Source organism: Dinoponera quadriceps, unplaced genomic scaffold (genome assembly GCF_001313825.1).
Source record: "Dinoponera quadriceps isolate SergipeBrazil2010 unplaced genomic scaffold, ASM131382v1 scaffold1308, whole genome shotgun sequence".
Classification (NCBI taxonomy): Eukaryota; Metazoa; Arthropoda; class Insecta; order Hymenoptera; family Formicidae; genus Dinoponera; species Dinoponera quadriceps.
The window spans coordinates 3,051,212-3,073,177 of NW_014555613.1; the positions used below are offsets into that span (position 1 = coordinate 3,051,212).

The following is a 21,966-nucleotide window of genomic DNA, read 5'->3' on the forward strand; positions in this document are numbered from 1 at the left end:
ATATATAAGCAACAGTAAGAAAATAGAGACAAATATAAAAGCATTTTAGATATATTTTATTACATCTTTTACTGTAGATAATTTATCGCAGATATAATGATTTAAATTTACCTTTACCTAGAATGATATTAATATGTTATATCTTCTTAAAATCATATAATTCAAATGGCATAGATTTTATATGAGATTTTGAGTGTTCAATTCACGAAATATACTGCTTCTTGCGATAACAATGTTTGCAGCATTTATTGAATTATCGCTTATGCGTCTTTACCGATTTGTTTGGAGACGCAGAGTATTATCGCAGTATTATCATAAGATGCACTTCCGTTCATAGATAGAAGTATCGCTTCTTTGTAATACGATCGCAGTGAGAAAAAATTACTATTATTGTTGCGTCGAGTAGTTCATAAAAAACTTTTAATTCATAATAATATTATATTAATGCTAGAAACGTTAACAGCGTATTTATTCTCATGCAACGTAATAATGTAAACCAAGAAGAATCGTTTGTGACATTAACTGAAATAATTAAACGACGGTTTTATATTTTTACGCAAGGTGATTCATGTTGAGTAAATCGTGCCTACTTTACGAACGAAATTGCCAGATTTAGCGGGCAATTTGTTCTCATTTCGCGTTCCATTCGCGAACAAGTAGTTCACCAGTTTTACATCGCTTCTATAATGATAGTCAATGCGGGACTCTATTATTTCGCACTTTCCATCTAATTGCGCGGTCGCGCGTAATCAAGTGCAGTCGCGCTGCGTTTGACGTCATCCCGTTGAAACTGTAAAATAGTTGATTCAGAAAGTTGCACGCTTCACTGGTTAAATCCAACTGGCGGTCACTGACAGTTCACGGCGCTCGAACGACTTGTCTTTCCGCTTGTACCACTCAATTATAGTCATATTCAACCTTGTACGTTCGGCAGCTGTGCGTAAGGTCGGAAACTAGTATTCGCATTTTTCACCAGGACTGGACTACCGGCTTTTCATCAATAGTCGGTCCACAGCAAATTACGTTTTGTCCAGAGACACTTCGCATTTTTGTTCTTTTATTTTCCTTCGTATTTTTTTTTTTTCACGTTAACGTCGCCTTCTCTCGACCACGAGCAGATTTGGCTATTTCTGCGAACGAATACAGAAATTTGCTTGTCACATGTCCTTGTGACCGGACAACGGGGTGGTTTGTAAGGGAATTTCGTCGTACACGTGCTCCGTATTATGGTCGAAGTTCGTTTGCAAGCGTATCAGAGTTGCTGGCGGTCGATCGTAGTAGCCCTCTTGTAACAAATCTACGATTAAAAGTGTAAATATAGAGTCCATCAAATATTTTCAAAATGATGAACCTAAGAAATATGTATACGCCCTCCTTATGATTTATTTGAAGTAACATAATTTATATAAAAACGCGTGCAATTTTCTTTAAGATATAATTATAATGTGCTCGATCTTTAATCCAGAGTTTTTTATCAGGCTTCTCCTTGTTATTATTATCAACATAGAAGAACTTCGTGAGGGCATAGAAAGGATTGAAATGAACAAAAAAGTTCTTTACCATTTTGTAAACCACACACAAAATTTCGAGTTATTAATTATTAATAATTATCATGTATAGAAACTTCTTTAACTAATAATTCCGAAATTTACTTGTTATTTGCAAAATGATGAAGGATTTTTTGTTCGAAGTGGCATAATCTGCAAGAATATGACAGTCGTACCCAGCGATAAGTTCAAGGTTCGAGGTTCAAGGTTTAGTATGATGTCTGTCATTAAGTAAAACAGCTGACATATATTTGTAATTTAGATCATTCTGAGCAAAAATTCCTTTATCACTTTGCAAATAACACGCAAATATTTAAGTTATTAATTAAAGAAGCCTCTATACATAGCTATTTTCAATTATTAATAACTCGACATTTTGCGTGTTTGTAAAATGAAGGACTTTTTTGTTCACCTGAATCCGTTCTACATCTTCCCAAAGTTTGTCCACGTTGATCCGCAGATACCCTGCATACTACAATAAAATTTAGCAGAACATCGTGTACTTACCGCGAAGATTACCAGAAATTCGAAGGCCGATCGTAGCTGTGCCGTTAGCGTAAGTGTTCAGTGACTCGATGCCATCGACCGTTAATATCGTTTCTGGTTCCGCGTTGGCTGCGAGTACGGGATTAGCGCGGATCGGCAGCGCTGAAATCAGACGTGTAAGCGACTCGGCAGTGCAAAGCGTGTCCAGTTGCATTCAGCGATGCGTACGGGACTGATCGAGTAGATACGTGCAAAAACGCCGGCACGAAAGCCGGCTCGCGATCGCACAAAGGATTCGATTTCGCACGAGGCGTAGTTCCTTCGATGGTTATGGCGGTCAAGACTATCGTCGAGATTGCTACGCGGCCAGGAGGTATCGGGGTCAAGGACGCGCGGATTTCACTAAGGATCTAGTAATCGAGAAGAGAAGGTTGCATCGGGCGAGCATGACTCTCGGATACTCACGAGGCAGACTAGAGTTCGCCACCGTGGACATCCTTTCGCTGTTCGCGTTTTCGCGCTCCGGGCTCTTGGTCTTCTCATCGTCGTAGATCGCAAGTCGAATGGTCTCGAACAGTTTGGACCGCATGTGGAGGACCATGACCACCGCGACCGAAGTCAGACCGAGGGAAACGATCGCAGCCACGACGATCAGAGCGATGTCCAACGGGATCGGCGTGGTCTGGATATCGTCTGTTGCGATAATGTCCACGTTTGGTTTTAAAGATGTATTGCCCATAACTCAAAATAATTAAAGTATGATGAAAATATCACAAACTGATTTACGTTGTGTTTAAAAATTACATCAAAAGTTTAACAGTTATTCGGAGCCTGGATCAAAGTTATTCCTCGTTAAAGGAGGTTATAAAGTGAAATAAGTTTGATAAGAATTTGATGAAACTGCGTATATATTGAAATATTATCTAAATTATTGTTCGTGCAATAGAAAAAGCTCGACCATTCGAGAGTTGAGATAGTTGTACATTTTATACTAAATATTATTAATAAATAAATTTGTAACTAAATATTTGTAATTAATATTTTTTATACGTGTTCTTTAAAATTAGCTTGCTATTATTAATTTCTATTTTTAATATCGTCTAATCTTAAAATAAGATTTTAATGAAAAATACTATAATTAATATTATATTTAAAGACTAATATGTAGAAATTATACACACATTTCAGAATTATTGACCATTTTACATACCTCTTTCTATTATCTGTGCATACCTATCAGATCAACTAATGCATAAAAATAGCGTTAATAAGAAAAATAAAAATAATATTTTCATATTCGTAATATTATGTATATATATTTATTTCAACTTCGTTTTAAATTAACATTTATTATTTAGGTACGATAAATGTGTAGAAACGTGATTTTGCTTGATAAATATTAAATTTATGAGTGATCTCTTTGATGTGTCACTGAAAATACAGTACTAATAGACAATACATCCTTAAATCCTGTTGTTCTGCATTGACGATAATTCAGTCGACAGAAGGATACTTGTTTACGCATCTCTGGAAAATTTAGAATCGTACCTTTGTGCACGGTTTTCACGTAATCGATTTTTGACACGCCGACGTTTTCGTCTCTTTGAACGTGTCTGAAGAATTCGTCCTTCATTGCGAATTTTTGTCGATCCTTTTCGACATCTCTTCTGCGCTCGGGGACGGAAACCAGCACGATCACAGGCCGGGCAGTTGTAGGAGGATCCTTCGTCTGTGTCTCGTTCATTGTTGTCCTCTGAGGAGGAATTGCTACGGCGACTGTTGTTGGAGTCGTCGTGTGTAGGATATAATTCGCATCGCTCCATTCGTCATTGATATTTACAGGTGAAACTAAATATTATAACATTAATTACTTCAACTCTTTCGGTATAATTACTCATTGATCTACTAATTAATCATTAATTATTGAGTTACATTGCAAATATTAGGTGTAAAAACAGAATTATATAACATTGTCGATATCAGCACGCGTGAAATTAATTTTTTCAATTTCTGCTTCTTTAGTCGCTAGTCAATGATACGTAATTCGATATTGTTTGTAAAAATTTCGAATAAGAGTAAATTCTTTTTATTGAGATATTCATATTATCATTTTACTTAAATCTCTGTAAAATGTATTCCTTTCGTATACTTTTCCTATACTTTCATAAATTTACTCTTATCGGCTATTAAATGACTGTTTCTTTGCGACGCTAAAAGGATAGTGAGAAATATAGATCGTTTAAGCTCACATGGCACATTTTTCTTGTTTACAAGATTATCTTTAATGTTTGAATAGTCACTTGAAGAGTCATTTTTACGTCCTCGTGCAAACAGTTGGGCAACCTGCTAAAATGCTTCCTTCGAAAAACGTATTCTTTTCACCTTCCGTTTGGCGTTCGGTAGTCTCGCGCGGTGCGGAGATAACTTCTGTATGCTCCGCGTTACTAATCCTGGATGTTTGCACGGGTTCGGTGGTAGAGCTTCGCAAATAGCCGGGCGACGTTTGTTCGACTAAGGAAGCGTCATCATCGTCGTCGTCGGCGCATCTTCCGGTTACGGCATCGCAATCATTATCTCGGCTCTGACATGTGCAGTCGTTGGCACAATTCGGGCCCCACTGGCCAGTTGCGCAATGCTCTCTGCATCTGCGGAAGAAACGTAACTTCTGTAATATCATTCGGCTGGAACACTTTGCCGTCTCCGAGTCCCTCAATTATTATCCTCAAGTATCATTCACGGTATTTCTCGAACGCTTACTGGAGTCCTCGAAGTCCCGGGGGACATCGGCAAGTGCCGTTCGCAGGATCGCAATTGCCGTTTTCTCCGCAATCGCATGTTCCCTCGCATCGCATACCCCAGGATCCCGACGGGCATTCTGCAACGTGCAATCAACGTGTTAAAAAAATGCCTTGATATCGACGAAGAGACGGTGAGTTTGAAATGTTCGCCTACGTCTTGTGATTTTGCATAGACGATCGTATGCAAACTAATCGCGTGTATTTCAGGCCTCGTGGTTTTAAGTTACCGCGTTAAAACATTCCGTCGTTATTGCCGATAGTTCAAGATGACAGTTGTGGCGCAACTCTCATGTAAATTCGTGCAATTAAATGTTTCTTAATTGCGGACGGACGAAATTACCGTGGGTCTGTCGAATCGCATCTGCGAACTTTATTTGTGGAATGATAAATGCGAATGATTACCATACGCGGCTAGTGTGTCTCTTATAAAGTATTAACGTCGCGATTGCGTTACGCGACGTCGGATGTCGTATCTGATCGACTCCTCGCCACCCACGACCTTCCCGAGCGCCCGCGGGAAAGTAGCGGCTTCGTAACTTCCGGGCTTCCGTAACTTTCGAAGCGTTCCCCGATCGTATTGACGCAACAGTTGCGTGCAACCTACGACTTCCACTTGTTTGATAGCGATAAGTCGTTTTATTATTATCTCTGGAACGCATGGGGGAATCGTACAATAAAAGACTGCGGGAATCGAAGTAATAGAATCACGGGAAATTCCACTTGGATATTACCGAGAAACACTGATGAAAAATTATAATTATTTTCGGTATCAACGATATCCTTTCGTTATTTTACCCACAAAAATAGTGAAGAGAACTATTTCTTTAGTAAGTGTTACTGTAGTGTTAGTGATAATAAATTTACGTGTATATTACTAGTATTATTTTTATAGTTAAAATAACAAAAGGATATTTTTGGCGCCGAAAATAACTATAATTTTCACGGCGTAGTTTAATATCAACTAATATAATCAAATATTAATTATTATTTAGAGATAATAAGAAAATAATATTAATTTTAATTTTCCATGGTACGATGACAAACATCTAATTTCGTCAATTTTCGAAGTCTTTCCGCCCTATATATTTCACATAGAGGAGCTTGTAGATAATTTGCATTGATTAATTCCTTGATATCTCTTTGTCTGTGTTGTTTCATAGCGATTGTGAGCGTGCTATCGTGCAACGACGTGTAAGCTAACGCCTATTGTAACGAGCGTCGTGCGAAAGTGATGAACAAATCCAGTGATTATTATGATTCATATGGAAATGATACTTAAAATAGTCATTTCACATGCGCATTCTCGCAGCCATGGAAGGTCAGTCCGTTTCGTGGAGCGTGAAATTTTTCATTGACGCTGCGCTTCGCACAGCTATTCGGTTATAATTTCGTTTCGAAATTACGAATAATTTAATTTCGTTTTGGTTATAATTTCGTTTCAAAATCCCTGAGTTATGAATTGCTTATTTTAACCCCAAAACACTATTTACAAACCGGATTCGTTTCGTCAATGATGCGCAGCATTATCATGCAGACCTTGTGAATTCTTTTAGGTCCATCATTTCACATGTATATTTATAATCTTAGTTTGCATATATTCCCCTTTTTAAATGTCATAGCTATCTATTAGCACTTAATTACATGATGAAAACATTACCATGTCTAGCCCGATAGGTGGATTTTGCAAGTGACGTTAGTCCAAAAATTTGTTTTATGGCATTCTGAAATTCTTTCGTTGCTTATTTAATACGTCCGTCGTCGAAATGTGTTCGCATATTCACGCTGAAAGTGATATTACGCGAATAAAGCTGATAACGACTCAATTAATCATATCTGTCGGGCGATAAAAATGCAAAGTACATGAGAAGTAATTTTTAACTCACGCGAAGCTACTTTTTCATAAAATAATAACAAGCACGCGTGTGAAGAAGAGGTATAATTGAACTTATAAAAATAACGGGAGCTTCCAATATTTTATTTCTGTCATGCGTCTTTTTTCTGAGAAGTACATAAAAATCAAAAAAATTGTTATGATGACGAATGTAACGTATAAATGTAAAAACGCACACGTCACACGATGAAGGTCATTTTCGTCTTACCACGGGCGCAATCGTCTCCTCGATATCCGGGATTGCATTGACATTCGTTTGGTGCGACGCACTTTCCCGCCAGACATTTCTCGCAAAACGGCAAGCACCTGGCATCCGCATCGTCGTGAATCATCAGTTTATTGTATCCTTCGCAGCATTCCTCCACGGTTTTTGACTTTTCCTCCGTCTATGAAACATACATTCCGCGAGATGTTGTTATAAAGTATTATTATATTATTATCATATACACATACACAGAACAAAAAATATTATATACACATACACAGAACAAAAATAGGCTTAAATTACTGATAGATATTCTCATATATAAGCAAGAATATTATAATATTCTTAGAAAATGTTTAGTCTTGAACTAAATGCAAGTAATACTTGCTTCAATACAAATTCAATCAAATCAAGATTAAAAATCCTCTAAGAAGATTATAATATTCTTGATTATATATGAAAATATCTATCATTGATTTATATATGTATGAGACAAATTTTTTTGTATAGAAATATACAAATCATTATCACATCGGCAGCATATAATATTACCGTCAATTTTGGCGATTATCGATAATTTTGTATCCTTGTTAACTTTCATCCCTGTTCGCGTAATGATCGCTCATTAACTTTTAAATGTTCTTGTGTACGATCCATGGCAGGATAACGGGCATCGAAAATCAAGTGTTAAAGGCCCGAACGAAAGTCGATCCCGCGACGTAATTCGTCGTAAAGGGATACACGCGTGAAAACCTGCGTTCACGAACGTAAATTAATTACGCGTCAAGTCAAGATCGCCGGTTTTTTTCCTCGTGCAAATGTTATTATGTTACACCGTTCCCCTCTTCTGCGGTCGTAAGGCGACGCTCACGTTACGCAAATTTCACTTTTAAACGTTGCCGCAGATCGATGCCAGACGATCCTGTTACATTCTCCACTTTTACTTTTAATTACGAGCGAGGTTCCGTCCGTGAAACAGGTAGCGCACCTTTAACGCGTATTATTATGCTGATGTTGCACGTTTCGATGTCTCGATCGACAACACGGGAAACGACTAATTACCGCGGACTTTGAATATTCACCACTGTGTTTAGCACCGAAGATCTCTCTAGCGTTTTGCAATCTGACACGTTCAAGGAGAATAGGTTGACGTTACATATTGTGAATCTCTCCTCATTATTCCGATTTCTAACTGCACGGGATATGCGTGACTTAGGACTTTTGCCCGTGAGTGTCTAACGTCGGTGCGTTATTACCCAAAAGTTGTGCAATTCAGATGTTTTCCAACAACGTAGAAAACGCCAGGCGACCTCGGCTCGCCGAACGGTAATTCTCACTTGTTACATTATTCCGCTCGTGATTTCTTATCGAATGCATTCCGCCGAGCGACGTAGCGATGATAAGTGTCAATCGCATTATAAGCGGCAATACGTCCCGCTTGGAATAGTTTTTTTTAACACCGATTGTCTCTTTCATCTCGATCGCACATAACAAACTTTGCTTAAATCACATGATTATTATTCATAAGTTTTTGCTTTCTTTCTTTCTTTTACCTCAGTTTACAACTTTGTCTCGCATTCCGCGGCTGCTCCTAGCTCCCGATAATTCTGCGTGATCGGTAATTAACACCGCGCGTTACCTCTGCAATTCCAGCCTCATTCCCGGTTCGTAATTCCAGCGCACCCGTAACTCATGCGAAGTGGCTGCTCATTTTTCTCAATGACGGGCATTAGAAAAAATAACATTTCGCACGAATTGTGAACGTGGAGCGATTCTTCGCGCTTGCGACGTTGTTCGCGCCTTCGCAATAACGCTACAGTTTTGTGTTACCAGGCTCGCACGTTCATTAACTAACTCTTAAAAGCACCTCCGATAATTAGCGGGACGATGGCAAACGTTACCTTCACAACGGCACCTACCTACGCATGAATTCGCGCCGTCACCGAGTCCCGTTCGTTTTCACGCAAACACCGCCTAGTTAGTCGCGTCATTTTTACGTCGCTGGTAAATAATTAATATAACAATAAATTTAATATCGATAAATTTCTGATAAAATATGCGATATGACCAGTACTTAACGTTTACGAACAAAAATTTAAATTGCGTGTACTTCGTACGCCGAAAAATCCATTTCCCATACACAGAGAAAAAAGATTTAACAATATATTTGTGAAATATATGGTTTATTTCTGATGTATGGGTTTAGTTGACTCAAATAAGATTCTTGTTTATATATGGGCAAACAAATGTTTTGTTTGTGAGAATTAACATTTGGTTCTCTGAAACACTTTTCATTTCCACTTCAGAGAACCAAACCTTTGATTCAAAGGACCAAACTCTCACAATTAAAACATTTCTTTGCCCATCTTCAAGAATATAAAAAGAATTTTGTTTGAGTTAACTAAATGGGTTTCTCAGTGTCTAGTGCCAGCAGCCGACATGACTAGGAGATTCATCATTTTTTTCTTGACATTGATCTTCGGTATTTGTATACAAACATACGTGATGACGGTGCAACATCTGACTGGTCGTTTCATAGTATGCTAATAAGCTGAGACGACGTTCGACCATCTGGTGAAGTCGCGAAGATCGCATGAATTAAACGAAAGCTTAAGATACTGAAATGGTGAAGTTCGCAGAGAAAATTGCTGTGTACATTTCTTTTGCATTGAGACACACCGTCGTTTAAATAATCGTATTCGGGTTCACAAGGTAAAGACGGGACAAGACCGGCGGCTTTAGAAAGATCTAAATGGGTCGATAGCAGTCGATAAAACGGGGCGATCTCACTTCAAATATTTGCGCTAGATCTAAATTAATTCAAACGGGCCATTCTTGAGATTACCTCGACACGTTTCGCTGATTAGGCGCACATTATGCAAATAATCTTTCAGGTAGCTCTTGGGAATGAAAGCGGAAGCGATTGAAACGATCTTTAGTCGATTGCCTAATTAACGTGCCGCTTTACAATCTCGTTTCGCGTCTTATTTCAAATTATATCGGACGGTTGCACTCGTAAGCGCAATACAAGCGTGGCAAAACATTATACAATGTTGGAGCGGACGAGAGACTTCTTATTTGCACGAGATAATTTACCCGCGATTTCGCTGTATTCGACGTTTATATTGGGTGTATTGCGAAATCACTCATTTATCTTATTTTTCCACTTTGCGATGGGCGTTTCAGCTTACTTCAAAATTAAGTCTACACATATCGAGCGTACACAGTAATCGCTTATACGAGTACGTTTCATATAGAATTAAATATCTTCTCAAAAGCAGGTACGCGCGCGCGCGCGCGCGCACAATTCAAGAGGAAAAACGGTTGTTTCGAAAGAGAACGATGATTGTCGTAATATATATAATGCGGTATCGATAATGGTGAAATTTCCTTCTTTCTCATAAGTCGCACGAAATAAGTTCATTGTCCACGTAATAAGCGGCGCGCGAGTGTCTCACGTACGTATACGCGCACGCTACCTCACATGGCTTTCGTCCGCGCGCGTGTTACAAACGCGTTCTCTCGCGTTAGCAGCGCGGGAACGCGCGATCCGCTATTTTCCATTTTAAGCTGATCGTTCCTCTTTCGGCTTTGATATAATACACGGTGTGTATCGTATACCGATTACACAACGCATAATTACGCCACGAACGAGAGATCATTTCACTTCCGGCCGATGCCACGATTCGCAAATTCGTGCGTGGCGGCATATACGCATACATATGTATGTGCGCGCGCGGATGCATACGCGAATTTTAAAGCCGGGCGAGAGATCCCGAGGCCTCGTTAATTTAATTGGCAGACGGGCGATTTGTTCGACTATCATCGGGTCTTATGAGAAAGTATGAGTTTCTCTCCTATAATTCCGCAAAATAGCTTTCGGGGATTGAAATGAACATGAATACAACAACGATGGCTCATAACTGTCTCATTAAGAGGCGGAAAAGGTATCCAATTCTAAATCAAATTCTATTTTGACATATTTACATCATCCTAATTGAGAAACTCATTATGTACCTTGCGGATAGGCGTAAATTACACTAGTCGACGTACAAATTGTATCCTGAATCTGAACCGTTAATTATAGTTAATTGTAATAGTTTTGATCAGAAACATAACAATTAAAATCGAAATTCAGCTCTGATTTTCATCATATAGTGAACAACGATCAAAAGGAAATTTGATATTTGATGCTTTTATGGTGTGGAGAAAAGAGAGTATCTTTAAAATTATTTCTTTTAAAGCTAATGTTTTACTTAAAAATTATGTGTAAGGCAGTCTTGTAAGAATTTCTGAATGAGACATGGGTTTTAATTTCCTATAGGAAGACATAGACTATTTCTATTCTTTCGTTGTAACATTTTTTTTATTTCGAGTTCGTTAAAAGACGCCGTAAAATGTGAATTTTAATTTTTCTACGACAAAATAAAATATAAAAAATAAGAAATTGTAGTAAAAGTAAGTTCTATTTTTTATTTTCATACCTGTTAATTTACAAACATCAAAATATAGCCTACATTTTGTGTACTATCGCCAAATAATTTATTTTATTATCATTTTCTGTTTCAACACATAAACATGAATAGAAAAAATTAAAGTTCAAAAACGATACATTTTATAATACGAAATTTGTTGATCAGTGTTGTATGTAACGTTATATATTTTTATATTTTTTTCTTTTTTTCAAGAGAAATCTGATAGCGAGAAAGAACACAATAAAGAGAGAGGAGCATTGATACGTGAGACATTTCTCCGCATGTGCATATAACATCGGAAATTAAACTCGCTGAATTTTATAATTAATCCGCGTTCAATTGACTCGTTCTGAAGCGACGAAGACGCGAACGATGTTTCATCCGGTTGATGACACGTGGTATTTTTTGCATCAGCTGTATCCACGTCGTGGATTGACAGTCTGTTTACACAACACGCGTCACGTCTCATCTCGTCGTTAAACGTCGTGCTTGGCTTCGCGTGCGCGTTATCGCTTGCCAGCCCCGGCATACCGTAAATCAACGAGAGAGATTTCACATCGACTTTATTACGTCCGCGCCCGAGCAATTCCCTTCTTAATTGAAGCCGATAATCGGGGCTCGCCGTCGATCTCTCGTTAAATTACAAGCGGGCCCAGCGCGTTCGAATCACGCCGCGAGACATACCCGGCGGATATCTCTCGAACGTAGTTCCTCGAGCGTCCATCTATCTCGTCGTTTGTCGTTTGCGATTGAATGCGCATTCTCCGGGAAAACGGTGGTCGCGCGACCGACAAGTTATGTTTCCTCGCAGCTATCCGGGGAAAACTGTCCTATTATCGCGCGAAAATCGCAGAGACGTCGGCATCGAATGTGCGATGCGTCGAGTTAAACGTCTCGCAAATCGTCGACTTCCGGGCGTTTCCTTTCCCGAGGTGCCGAGACGCCGTGCGAAGTCTTTTTCAGCTAATGGCCCGCTCCTGGATCGTTTCGTAATACCGACGAAGCCAGGACAGGTTCCACCTTCTTTCGGCGCGATTCGTCAATTCCGCATTTCACGGCGCGTAATTGCAGCTGCAGCTCGTCGCTCCCTCCCCCCCCCCTCTCTTCCCACCTCTTCCAGCTTCCCGATCTCGTTCTTACCTCTTGTGTGTATTTTCACATTTTTTTTTTATTTATTTGCTTAATCAGACGGTCGCAGTTGATGCGGACTTTCCCCGCAATTAGACCGGATCGGCGACGGCGGGCGAGCGAGATAGAGAGAGAGAGAGAGATGCCGAGCAAGGACGCGCGGGAGAAGGACGGCGAGTAAGAGGCAAAAGCGGAAGAATAGGCAGGTTGTTTTATTGCATTGTGTATATGGGCCGCTACACGATTTAGCCGGCGCCCGCCACGCGAAGTGTTCCGAGTGTATCCCGGCCGATCGTTTTCCATTCGCGTTGCCTGGGAAACGACATTTTTCCATAACGAGGCGTGGAAATGCGAGCTTATGTAACTTCTTCCGTGATGCAATTGCTAGCGTTAGAATAAATTACGGTCCCATTGTGTCGTGGCGGCGTTCGTTCTTTAAGAATTTTTGTTTGGTCAAACATAACAATGCGATTTTCCGTTAGCGTTACGTCGTTCGCCTTTTTGCCTCTGTGTGTGTAAGCCAATACGCGGAAATTTTCAGTCGTAAATCCAACATTGGAGAGTACACTTAAATGGAACAAGTGCGATAAAGACCTCGTCAAATCGCCGCAGACTTTTGCCGATATTTCGACGGAACAATGGTTCTCGCTCGCTACACACTGAAGCCTCCCGCGAGGCCGATCTGACGCGCTTATGGTAAATTCCTTTGTTGCGTAAGATTGGTGTATTTTTCTATCCCTTTGAGTAGCCTGGGAAAATAGCACTTTTCCACGGCGTCGCGAGAGCTTGCGAAATTCAGCGGAGCTGCCGCTACCGCTACCGTTGAATCCGCTGATGATGGATAGGTAGTAAAATTAACGAGATTCCCTGCGTAAATATTTATGTCGAATCCTTGTAGTATGCTTGCCGGAGAAAACTCACTCTCTCTCTCTCTCTCTCTCTCTGGGCTCGAGTAACAACGCGTTTGTTACTAATGAATTGTCTTCATAAGCCTTTGATACGCTTGATTCAAAATCTTATTAAGCGTACTACAAAAAAAAGCATTAGAGAGAGAGAGAGAGAGAGAGAGAAAGAGGGGGAGAAAAAAAGAGATAAGTGTACTGTTAAAAAAATCTACATTAAATTTAATAATGGTTGTGAAGATTTTGCATAACTTAATTATGAAAATAAAGAAGCCTAAGTCAAAGAAACACGTGTATTAAATTAAAAAAAAAAACCCCTTCTCTTTGTACAGCTACTCAATACTACTGAAATTAATCAACGCGTCTAAATCCGTTTTCGCGAGAGAATTATTTCAATTGCGCTATTTAGGTATGGACATAGTAACCGGTATCAGCATGCGCCGTTATACATACGAGTAACGAAAAATCTCAGTGGACTCACCTTTACGCGATACCGCTGTCGTAGCTCGGTCCGCGACTTCGGGCATCTCGGGGGAATTTGTAAGCACCAGGTGAATGTATTCACCACGACCGGCTCGGTGTAAGTCTCGTATGACGTGACCGTATAACTGCAACGTTCGGTCAATTAGCTATCGACTGGTCCCACGATTCCCTTATCAGGCTTACAACGGCATACCGCGGCGGCAAGGTGCGTGCATAATAATATGTACTATATTACGCACGCCAGCCGCATTGTCAAGGCTTCTAGGTGAAGGTCTCTCCGAACAGAGAGATTGTACGGTATCATCGGTAACTTTAATGATCACCTGCCGAACAGTTGCGCGTTATCATGCGTCATTTTCAACGGGACACTCACTTCTCCACTCTCGAGCAAACGTGATCCCCAATCAAGGAGTTGGAAAAGGACACCATCCTGAAGACCACGATTACGAGGAAGATCCACGGGATCCCTGAGATACTCATCGCAATGAAATTACGGGTTCTGGAAAAACGTTCTCTGTACTAAAGTTATCTTCTCTTTGTGCAATCAGCGAACATTCAAAAATATTTTCACGATGTTACTCACTATAATGGGAATTTCGTCGGCACGACCAAAGCGCTCGAGTTGTCTTCCTTAGTGCCTTAATTTCAGAATTTTTTCATAACCCGTGCAGGAAAAATCCCGGCGGTTGTAGATGGTGCCCGAGTAAAAGTGACGCTTCCATCTTCTCGTGCCTCGCCGTCCCAGTCGGAGCAGAAAAAACTGTCACCAGGCAAAAAAGTGTTACTTGTTACTATCGATAACTCGAAAAGAATTTGGACTTTTTAGAAATGCGTAAATTTTGCTCTTGACAATATTTCGTAATGTCTAGTCTCACTAATTATAAATTGTATAATAATTATATAACAATTTGAATAAAATCGTTTCTATATGTGTGTATGTGTGTGTGTAAACATAGCATTATGACAATTGTCGTTTAGATTATTTGCGTAGCATATAATCGATGATATTTCACGCAGGCGATGTCGAATGATGTCCCCTCCGAAATAACGTTCTCTTTGGCAGGAAATATTAACTGATACGAATTGGTCAATTGTGGCCCGGAACAAGCGTAGCATTCAATATTAAATATGCGTCAAGTGTGAATGTCGGAACGCGACATCAGTAATGCGAAGTACGCGAAAGAACGAGCCGTTAGACAATCGAAATAAATATTTTCATGAGAGAATATTTCGAGTAGCAAATTTCGTGATAATTTTGCCGATAATCGAACTGTGTAAATGTTATCTGTTATCCATTTAATATCGAATTAATTAAGCTAGAAGACAAATATGTCGTTTACTATATAAAATAAGAGAGATTAATATAATCAATTAATTACGTGTTTACATAAATGAAGATATGTGGATGTTATTTTTCTCGTTTAATTTTAATATTAATACTACAGATGATTTCGATCTTTATTTTTACGCGGAATCTCATCGATCGTTAGAGTTTTGCGAAACCGATTTGGCGGATAAATTTTGCTGTCGAAGCTTGCGTTATTAACGTTAATCCGATTAACTAACACCAATACGACGACAGCGGGTGCTTAAAGTCTCCACATGTGGCACATAACACAACCTTTTTTTTCCCGTTGTCGTAATGCGGCGTGATAAAAAGTTCACGAGAAGTCGCTCATTCAAACGCGTCAGCCAGCTGTTCCATTCGTGAGAATCCTGTCTCTTGTTTAGAAGCCTTGCAACAGCCAGTTCTATTAATCAGGAAGAAACTATCTCGCTCGAAATACGCGTTTTCCAGCGTCGTTCATGATATACAAGCGTGAGAAAGCTAATTGTTTTAAACGGCGTGTACAGTTGTAACGTAGTTGTTTATGACGACTGTTAATTAATGAGCGAGTTGAGTATATCGGAATAACTGAAGCCGTGTAGAACGAATCGCTCAACGGGACAGCGTCGGTGAAATGTTTGTCGGTAATTTTAACGTATCGCATTGCAGGCACGATGATATATACATCGACGTATGATTAAAATAATGTTTCAGAATATTTCCATAATGAATTCACGACAATTTAACCTATTACTCATAAAATGATTAAAATTTATCGAATAATTGAAGAGTGCTGCGGTAAATTATCTTAAAATTTCTACTTGTCAAGAGATAATCATTTCGAGTGATTTATACTTAGCCGTCCCGAGTGCGGATGGAATATTCCCCGTCTAATAAATTCTGTAGGTTAATTGACTTCTCAACTTACATTGTGATTTATAACGGACTTTATATTTTATAGCACATTTTACGTCGTCAGCATTATCATATTAAAATTTTCAAAGTAATAAGGGATATGACGAATTTGTAAAACAATGATCGAGCAAGATGTTAATATTCTGGGCCGACGCGGAAATAAAATCCAAGGATAACTACTTTTTAATATTAATTTAGAGATCGTCAACATTTCTCAGCCCTCCAGGAAGAATCGTATCAAATGTATTTTATCGCAGGAATTAGCGATACAAAATTTCTTAGCGCAAGTATCGCGATTACGTAATTTCCCATTAGTGAAATGCCTAAACCGAGTATCTATCTAGCCTTATGCGAGGCTACAAACTAGCAATGAGAATCTAAATGCAAATTAGCCTCAGTAGATGTTACCTCGGTTTGCATTATGCATTTCACCGCATGCTTTTACGAGCGCATTTATGTAATTATAATCGGTACGATCGCGCCAATTAGGCCAAAGCAAAAAAAAATCCATTTTTCTCGCAACGGTTTATTGCTTTTACAACGGAAAGACGAAGAGAGTGAGGCAACGTGTCCTTCTCATGATCGCCCAGTTATCCGTCTCATAAAAGAGGAAAGGATATGCGTCATGTTTATCGTTACATCGATGTGCAGTTTAAGTTGTATTCGTTGACCTGTCATGCGGGCTGAGTGCGTTCGTTTATATGCAAAAAGAGTCGCCCTTTAGTTCCCGCACTATTGTTTTGTCCCGACGAAACGTGCGAACAAAATTTTGCTTTTATTGTAATAGCAAGAATAAAATATTTAATAGCAACAACACAATAATATTTTCGCTGTGTGATATTCATATAAGTGAAATTTTGCTGGAACACTGTGTATGTACACAAGAGGTGCTAAATTCAAGTAAATAATTGCTGCAATACTATTTAGCAAATTTTCATTTGGATCGGGTAAATATTATTTCAATGTAACACTTTTTCTACATTCAAATAATATTTACTTCGTTCAAGTAAAAATTTGCTGAGGAATATTGGAACAATTACTTACTTGAATCTATCACTTTTTACTTACGCAGAATAATGTCATATTACAACAAATCACGCCATAGAATGAAGAGTAATCGTTCTCATTTCTTACTCACTGTAAGATGAGTACTCTCAGTACGCACAGCCTCTGATTTAATCCGCGTAGGTCTTTAGACGTTGCCACTTCCGCGTTAACTTGAGGTCACCTCGTTTCTCTCAGTCCCCGGCGAAAATCACACATCCAATAGGACATTTGAAACAAAAACAAGATCAATTTTTCGTCGTACGAGAAGATCCCTCCTCTCGCAAAATAACGTCGTATCGAAGCGAAACGATTCTATTCGCGCCACGACGCGTATGTACGAAGAATGCTCACGGTTTTCGCCGTGTCGCGATTCGTCCGGCACAATTCACGATCGCGGAAAGTACCGTATCGACAGGCCCCGGTTAATCGAAACGTCTTTCCCGCTAATTGAATGCAAGCCGGCGAGGAAGCCGATTTCCGTCACTCGAGATTCTCTCTCGAAATTGGGAAACCGGGCAGCGGTCTATCTCGCGGAAACACGGCGACCTTCTCGTAGACGTTCGCGAATAAACGCGCGGGTTTCGTTTTTTTTCCTGCTCGAGTCTACAGCAAGGGCCGAGCCCTCGCTCCGGGAAACGTCACTGTCGCTTTCACAGAGCGATTCGCAACTGGCCCCAGCTTCGTAACGAGCAATTGGCGTCGCCGGCACTCGGAATGCACTTGTGGCACAATGAACTCCGACCCTCCGGCAACGACTAACACAGCTACGACGATGACGACGACGATGACGACGATGACGACGACGACGGGGCAGAGGAGGGGCCGAGCAGAGGGCCATCGTTCTCGGAGAAGGAGAGGGACCGTACGGTACTACCATCATGCTGGTACTTCAGTTCGCAAAGCGACGAGGATATCCTGCGGAGACATTGACATTGCGGGCGACGAAGTGTCATTGCGGCGTGGCCACCAGCGGGGTCCGACAACAACGGAGGAGGAGAATGCGAGATACGCGGCGTGTACCGCGGTGTATATGGAGAAACGGATTGAGAGCTGATCCCGCGCGACCCGGATTCGAAAACGACGTTAAGAGAGCACGGCGATGAAAAAAAAAGAAACGGAAATGACGAAACGCTCGAACGGTCCTAAGAAGCGGTGATTGAAACGGAAATCGGCTCTTCTTGCGTCACGTTGAAATGGCAAAAAAAAAAAGAGGACGCTTAATAGATACGGCACGTATCGATATGGCGTTTTCTCAATTGCGCTTTCAGCCACGAAGGTAACGATGGGTAGCGAGGTGACGAGATAATCACGACGTATAGAAATTGTTGTATTTGATCCCGATCGAAATTTGCGCGAAAACAGAAGCGCAGTGATCGGTAATTCGCGTTAATTACGATTGGTAATTGATTCATTGCGCGTTTGTACTTATTCATCGCGTTACACATCTCCGTTTAGCATTGTCCGCGAGTTAGCAACGCGCGCATTATTCTGTGATGTGTCTTTCGCCGCCGTAGTTGAAGCAGCTTATTCTCGTTTACCGGCTGATGAGACGGATGCGAATGCGAGTGTCGTAACGTTAAAAAAGAATCGGAATAGATAGGCGAAAGCCTCGAGTTTAGAGTTGTCTGTCGGAATAGCCGAGAGCAGGCAGATTCGTGTAATGAGATGATTGGGAGGGCAATTCACCGTGTTCCCTCTTGTTCTCGCGGCACGCAATAGATCGGGACTACGGTCGGAACGTCGTTCGAAGCATCGACCGTTTAATCTCGTAACTCTGAACAACATCCTGCTAAATGGAGTAATTAGTAATTACGGGAAGGAACGCTCGGCGAAGCTGGTGCCGCCTTTGCATTTCACTGAAATTAGTCACGGCTTGGAAATAAATTCAGCCCGTCCTGACTTTGACACGGTCGTGTATATTCTTGTTAAGGGGTCTTTGTTTCAATCGTTTATCACGGAGAAACCCAACCTTTCCAAAGGTGACTTTTTACCAAACGTAGATTTTTTTTGTAAAAAATTAAAATTTATATATCCTGTGACGTGCTTACATCGCTGTTACATTGGAACTGAAGCGAAAATACATGATATCTTGAAGATCGATTGAACAAAAATTTAAAAAATATATCAAAAAGATATTGAGAAACACTGATGTGGGTGTGAATATCGGAAGAAAATATCGATACAAAAATATCCGGTATTGAAAGAAAAATATCGATGCAATATACCAGTATAGTATAGTTGAACAATTTTCAATTTTGTTTTGTGAAGATTATAATCAATACGTTTTGTCATCAGTTTACTGAAGATATGAAGTACACAGTACTGAAGTGAATGCAGCAGATATGCTGGCCTCTTCCTTTCAGCTCCTCGTCACTTTGCATTTTCAAGAGCCGGTGCATATGTACCAATCGCGTCTCGATGACGCAGCGTGTCCTACGTGTGCATTCTGTCGTGCAAGTGCAGCCAGCTAAACAAACATTTTGCAATCGCGGGGTGCAATAAACGTGTGCGAGCGCGCGACGCAGCTCTATATTCGAGGTGCATATCGTTTGCCTGCGCGATGCATTCCGGCGATTACTCGATGCGCGGGAAAATGTGAGAAAATGCGCATGCCTCACTCAACGATACGAATAAAATTAAAAATTATCTATTACACAGAAAACAAATTGCTCAAAGAAATTTAATGACCATTTTTCCGTATCGTGAAATTTTTCAATAAAATTCAACGATGCAAAATATAAAATACTAAACGAAGAAAAAAATTGAATTGATTCGTGCACTAAAAAAAAAAAATTACTACGTTCAAGTAAATATTTGCAAAGGAATATTAATTAATTTTATTTGGATCAAATAAATATTACTTGAATGTAACACTTTTTTTCTTTTAATGTGCTATATTCAAATAATATTTATTTAATCCAATTAAAATAAACTATATCAATTCTCTTTGGCAAATATTTACTTGAACGTAGCAATCTTTTTTTTTCAGTGTGAGATATCATGCAGCTTTATTCTAACTGCATGGTGTGCTGCATTTTATGTGGCAGGACTGCGCGGCGTTTGTTGAAGGAAACATTTTTTCTTCGAGCTATTGCACGGAAAAAAAGGAATTATTTGTCCATATAATATAACTGAAATTTATCAGATCTAGTTATGAGATCCACTTTTTAGCTGTGGGAGCTAAAAATTAGATACAGGGATAAGAGAATTAGCTAAATTTCAGTTGTATTATATAGACAGCTGATTTTCACATATGGAAGCTCGTCAGCCAATCGTAATCTCTTATTCCCCGAGTAACGTAGAAACCTCATGCATTTCCTCATCCATGCGAGTTTTCTACGCGCAAAATACACGGTCTTTTATCGCTCGCGCGTAAGAAAATAATTTTCGCAAGTTTTATTAAGCCATATCATGCTCTGATAGCTGCGTCGTTCGTCCAGAGAGGTAGCTCGGATATCTTCGTTATTTCCGGGGGTGGGGAGGAGGAGGGGCGGTAATGGCGCATAAATATGCGCCGGATCGTTTTTCCACTTGTTCTCATGCCCGCGTCGTGACCGAATTCTCGCTCGATCGTAACGGCATAGCTGAGCTAATTAATATGAAACGACGTTTTAACGACGGTAGAGCCGGGGTGTCGCGCGCACCGGCGCGGTGCCGATTAATTCATTTCGCAATTTTGTGTGAAATCACGCGGAGCGCCGTTGCTCAATAAACGCGCCGCTGGAGGATCAGGCACCTGCGTATGAATTATTCCTGGTTTATGGAAAAAAAACACGGCGAGGCGGTGGCGTGACGACCTTGTGAATTATCGGCCACATTATCGTATATTTGGGCAAGATCGATTGCGAATGTAAACTGGCCCCGTAATGTAAATTCTAAGTCATCGTGATGATAATAAATTCAAATCTCGCCCATCTTCTTGTTTTTCACCATTTTTTAAAACCCGAATAAATGTAAGATATATAAAATACGGAGGATTCGCGTAATGACGTCCGCAATTTGCACGGAAAGAAAGAAGCAGCTTCCACGGTTAAAAATTAGTCCCCACAGGTAATAATTAGTTGTTCACACGTGTAATATAATTAAAGTCTAGTTAATTTAGCTAATTATTTTTGCACCTCTACTGAGTTTTTAATTCCTAAACTAAAGACTCTGATAACTAAATTTAAATTGTAAGTATTAAATGGAGAGTTAATTTCTTTTTGCCGCGTATTTCTTCCAAGTGGTAGTGTGCACGATCTCGCGGTAACGAATGCGTGACTAGAGCGCGGGCAATTATGTATATCGACGAGCATTAATTTTTTCAGCCGGTTGGTGAACTGTCGAAGCTCTTTCCGCGATATCGTAATTAAGCGCGGCGATTTGCCGACATCGAGAACACGGCCGAGGGAAGAAAACGGGGCCGAGAAACTGCGGACTCGCCCGTGGCATTTAGATCGACTTAACTTCGTTGTCCTTGCGTCTAAAGTGGATAAACAAGCTGCCGCCGCAAGGAGCGGCCGTTGCGAACAATGTCTGTTCGCTTTTCCATCGATTTTTCGTCTCTCGCGGCTAATCATTTGCACTGACGATACGGTCGATAATACGACGATTATCGTGGCCGATGATTGCACAAGAATAATTACACACCGGGGAGATCTTTTCGTAAACGCGCCGACGACGTTCGTGGAGGGACGTACCACGGAACATTGGGAATCGATAGTTTGTTTTGCAAATAATATACAATCGACGTGTGAGATTACACTACCGGGGGGGGGGGGGG

At 40.2% G+C, this 21,966-nt stretch overlaps 1 protein-coding gene across 3 annotated transcripts; it reads right to left on the minus strand.

The window, feature by feature from the left end:
- Positions 1–77: 77 nt before the first annotated feature.
- Positions 78–17,940, minus strand: LOC106744898. 3 transcript variants are annotated; one of them, XM_014620031.1, is made up of 11 exons: positions 17,296–17,940; positions 14,499–14,675; positions 14,289–14,414; positions 13,914–14,040; positions 6,931–7,108; positions 4,791–4,908; positions 4,416–4,678; positions 3,582–3,881; positions 2,499–2,726; positions 2,055–2,195; positions 78–1,297 (listed from the first exon to the last, which is right to left on the minus strand). In XM_014620031.1, exons 3-11 carry the CDS (start codon positions 14,393–14,395, stop codon positions 1,158–1,160), a joined length of 1,602 nt encoding a protein of 533 aa, XP_014475517.1. In that variant the 5' UTR covers positions 14,396–14,414; positions 14,499–14,675; positions 17,296–17,940; the 3' UTR covers positions 78–1,157. The 3 variants fall into 3 exon arrangements, with proteins under 3 accessions (XP_014475517.1, XP_014475518.1, XP_014475520.1); XM_014620032.1 differs by having other exon boundaries at positions 14,289–14,429; XM_014620034.1 differs by having other exon boundaries at positions 17,292–17,940.
- Between the last annotated feature and the right edge of the window lie 4,026 nt (positions 17,941–21,966).

Coding starts and splice junctions, on each gene's coding strand:
- LOC106744898 (XM_014620031.1), bottom strand. CDS start 14,395: ATGAGTATCTCAGGGATCCCGTGGATCTTCCTCGTAATCGTGGTCTTC. Junction 4,679..4,790: donor CCGGGACTTCGAGGACTCCA/GTAAGCGTTCGA, acceptor TTTCTTCCGCAG/ATGCAGAGAGCATTGCGCAA. Junction 2,196..2,498: donor GGCGAACTCTAGTCTGCCTC/GTGAGTATCCGA, acceptor GTCTGATTTCAG/CGCTGCCGATCCGCGCTAAT.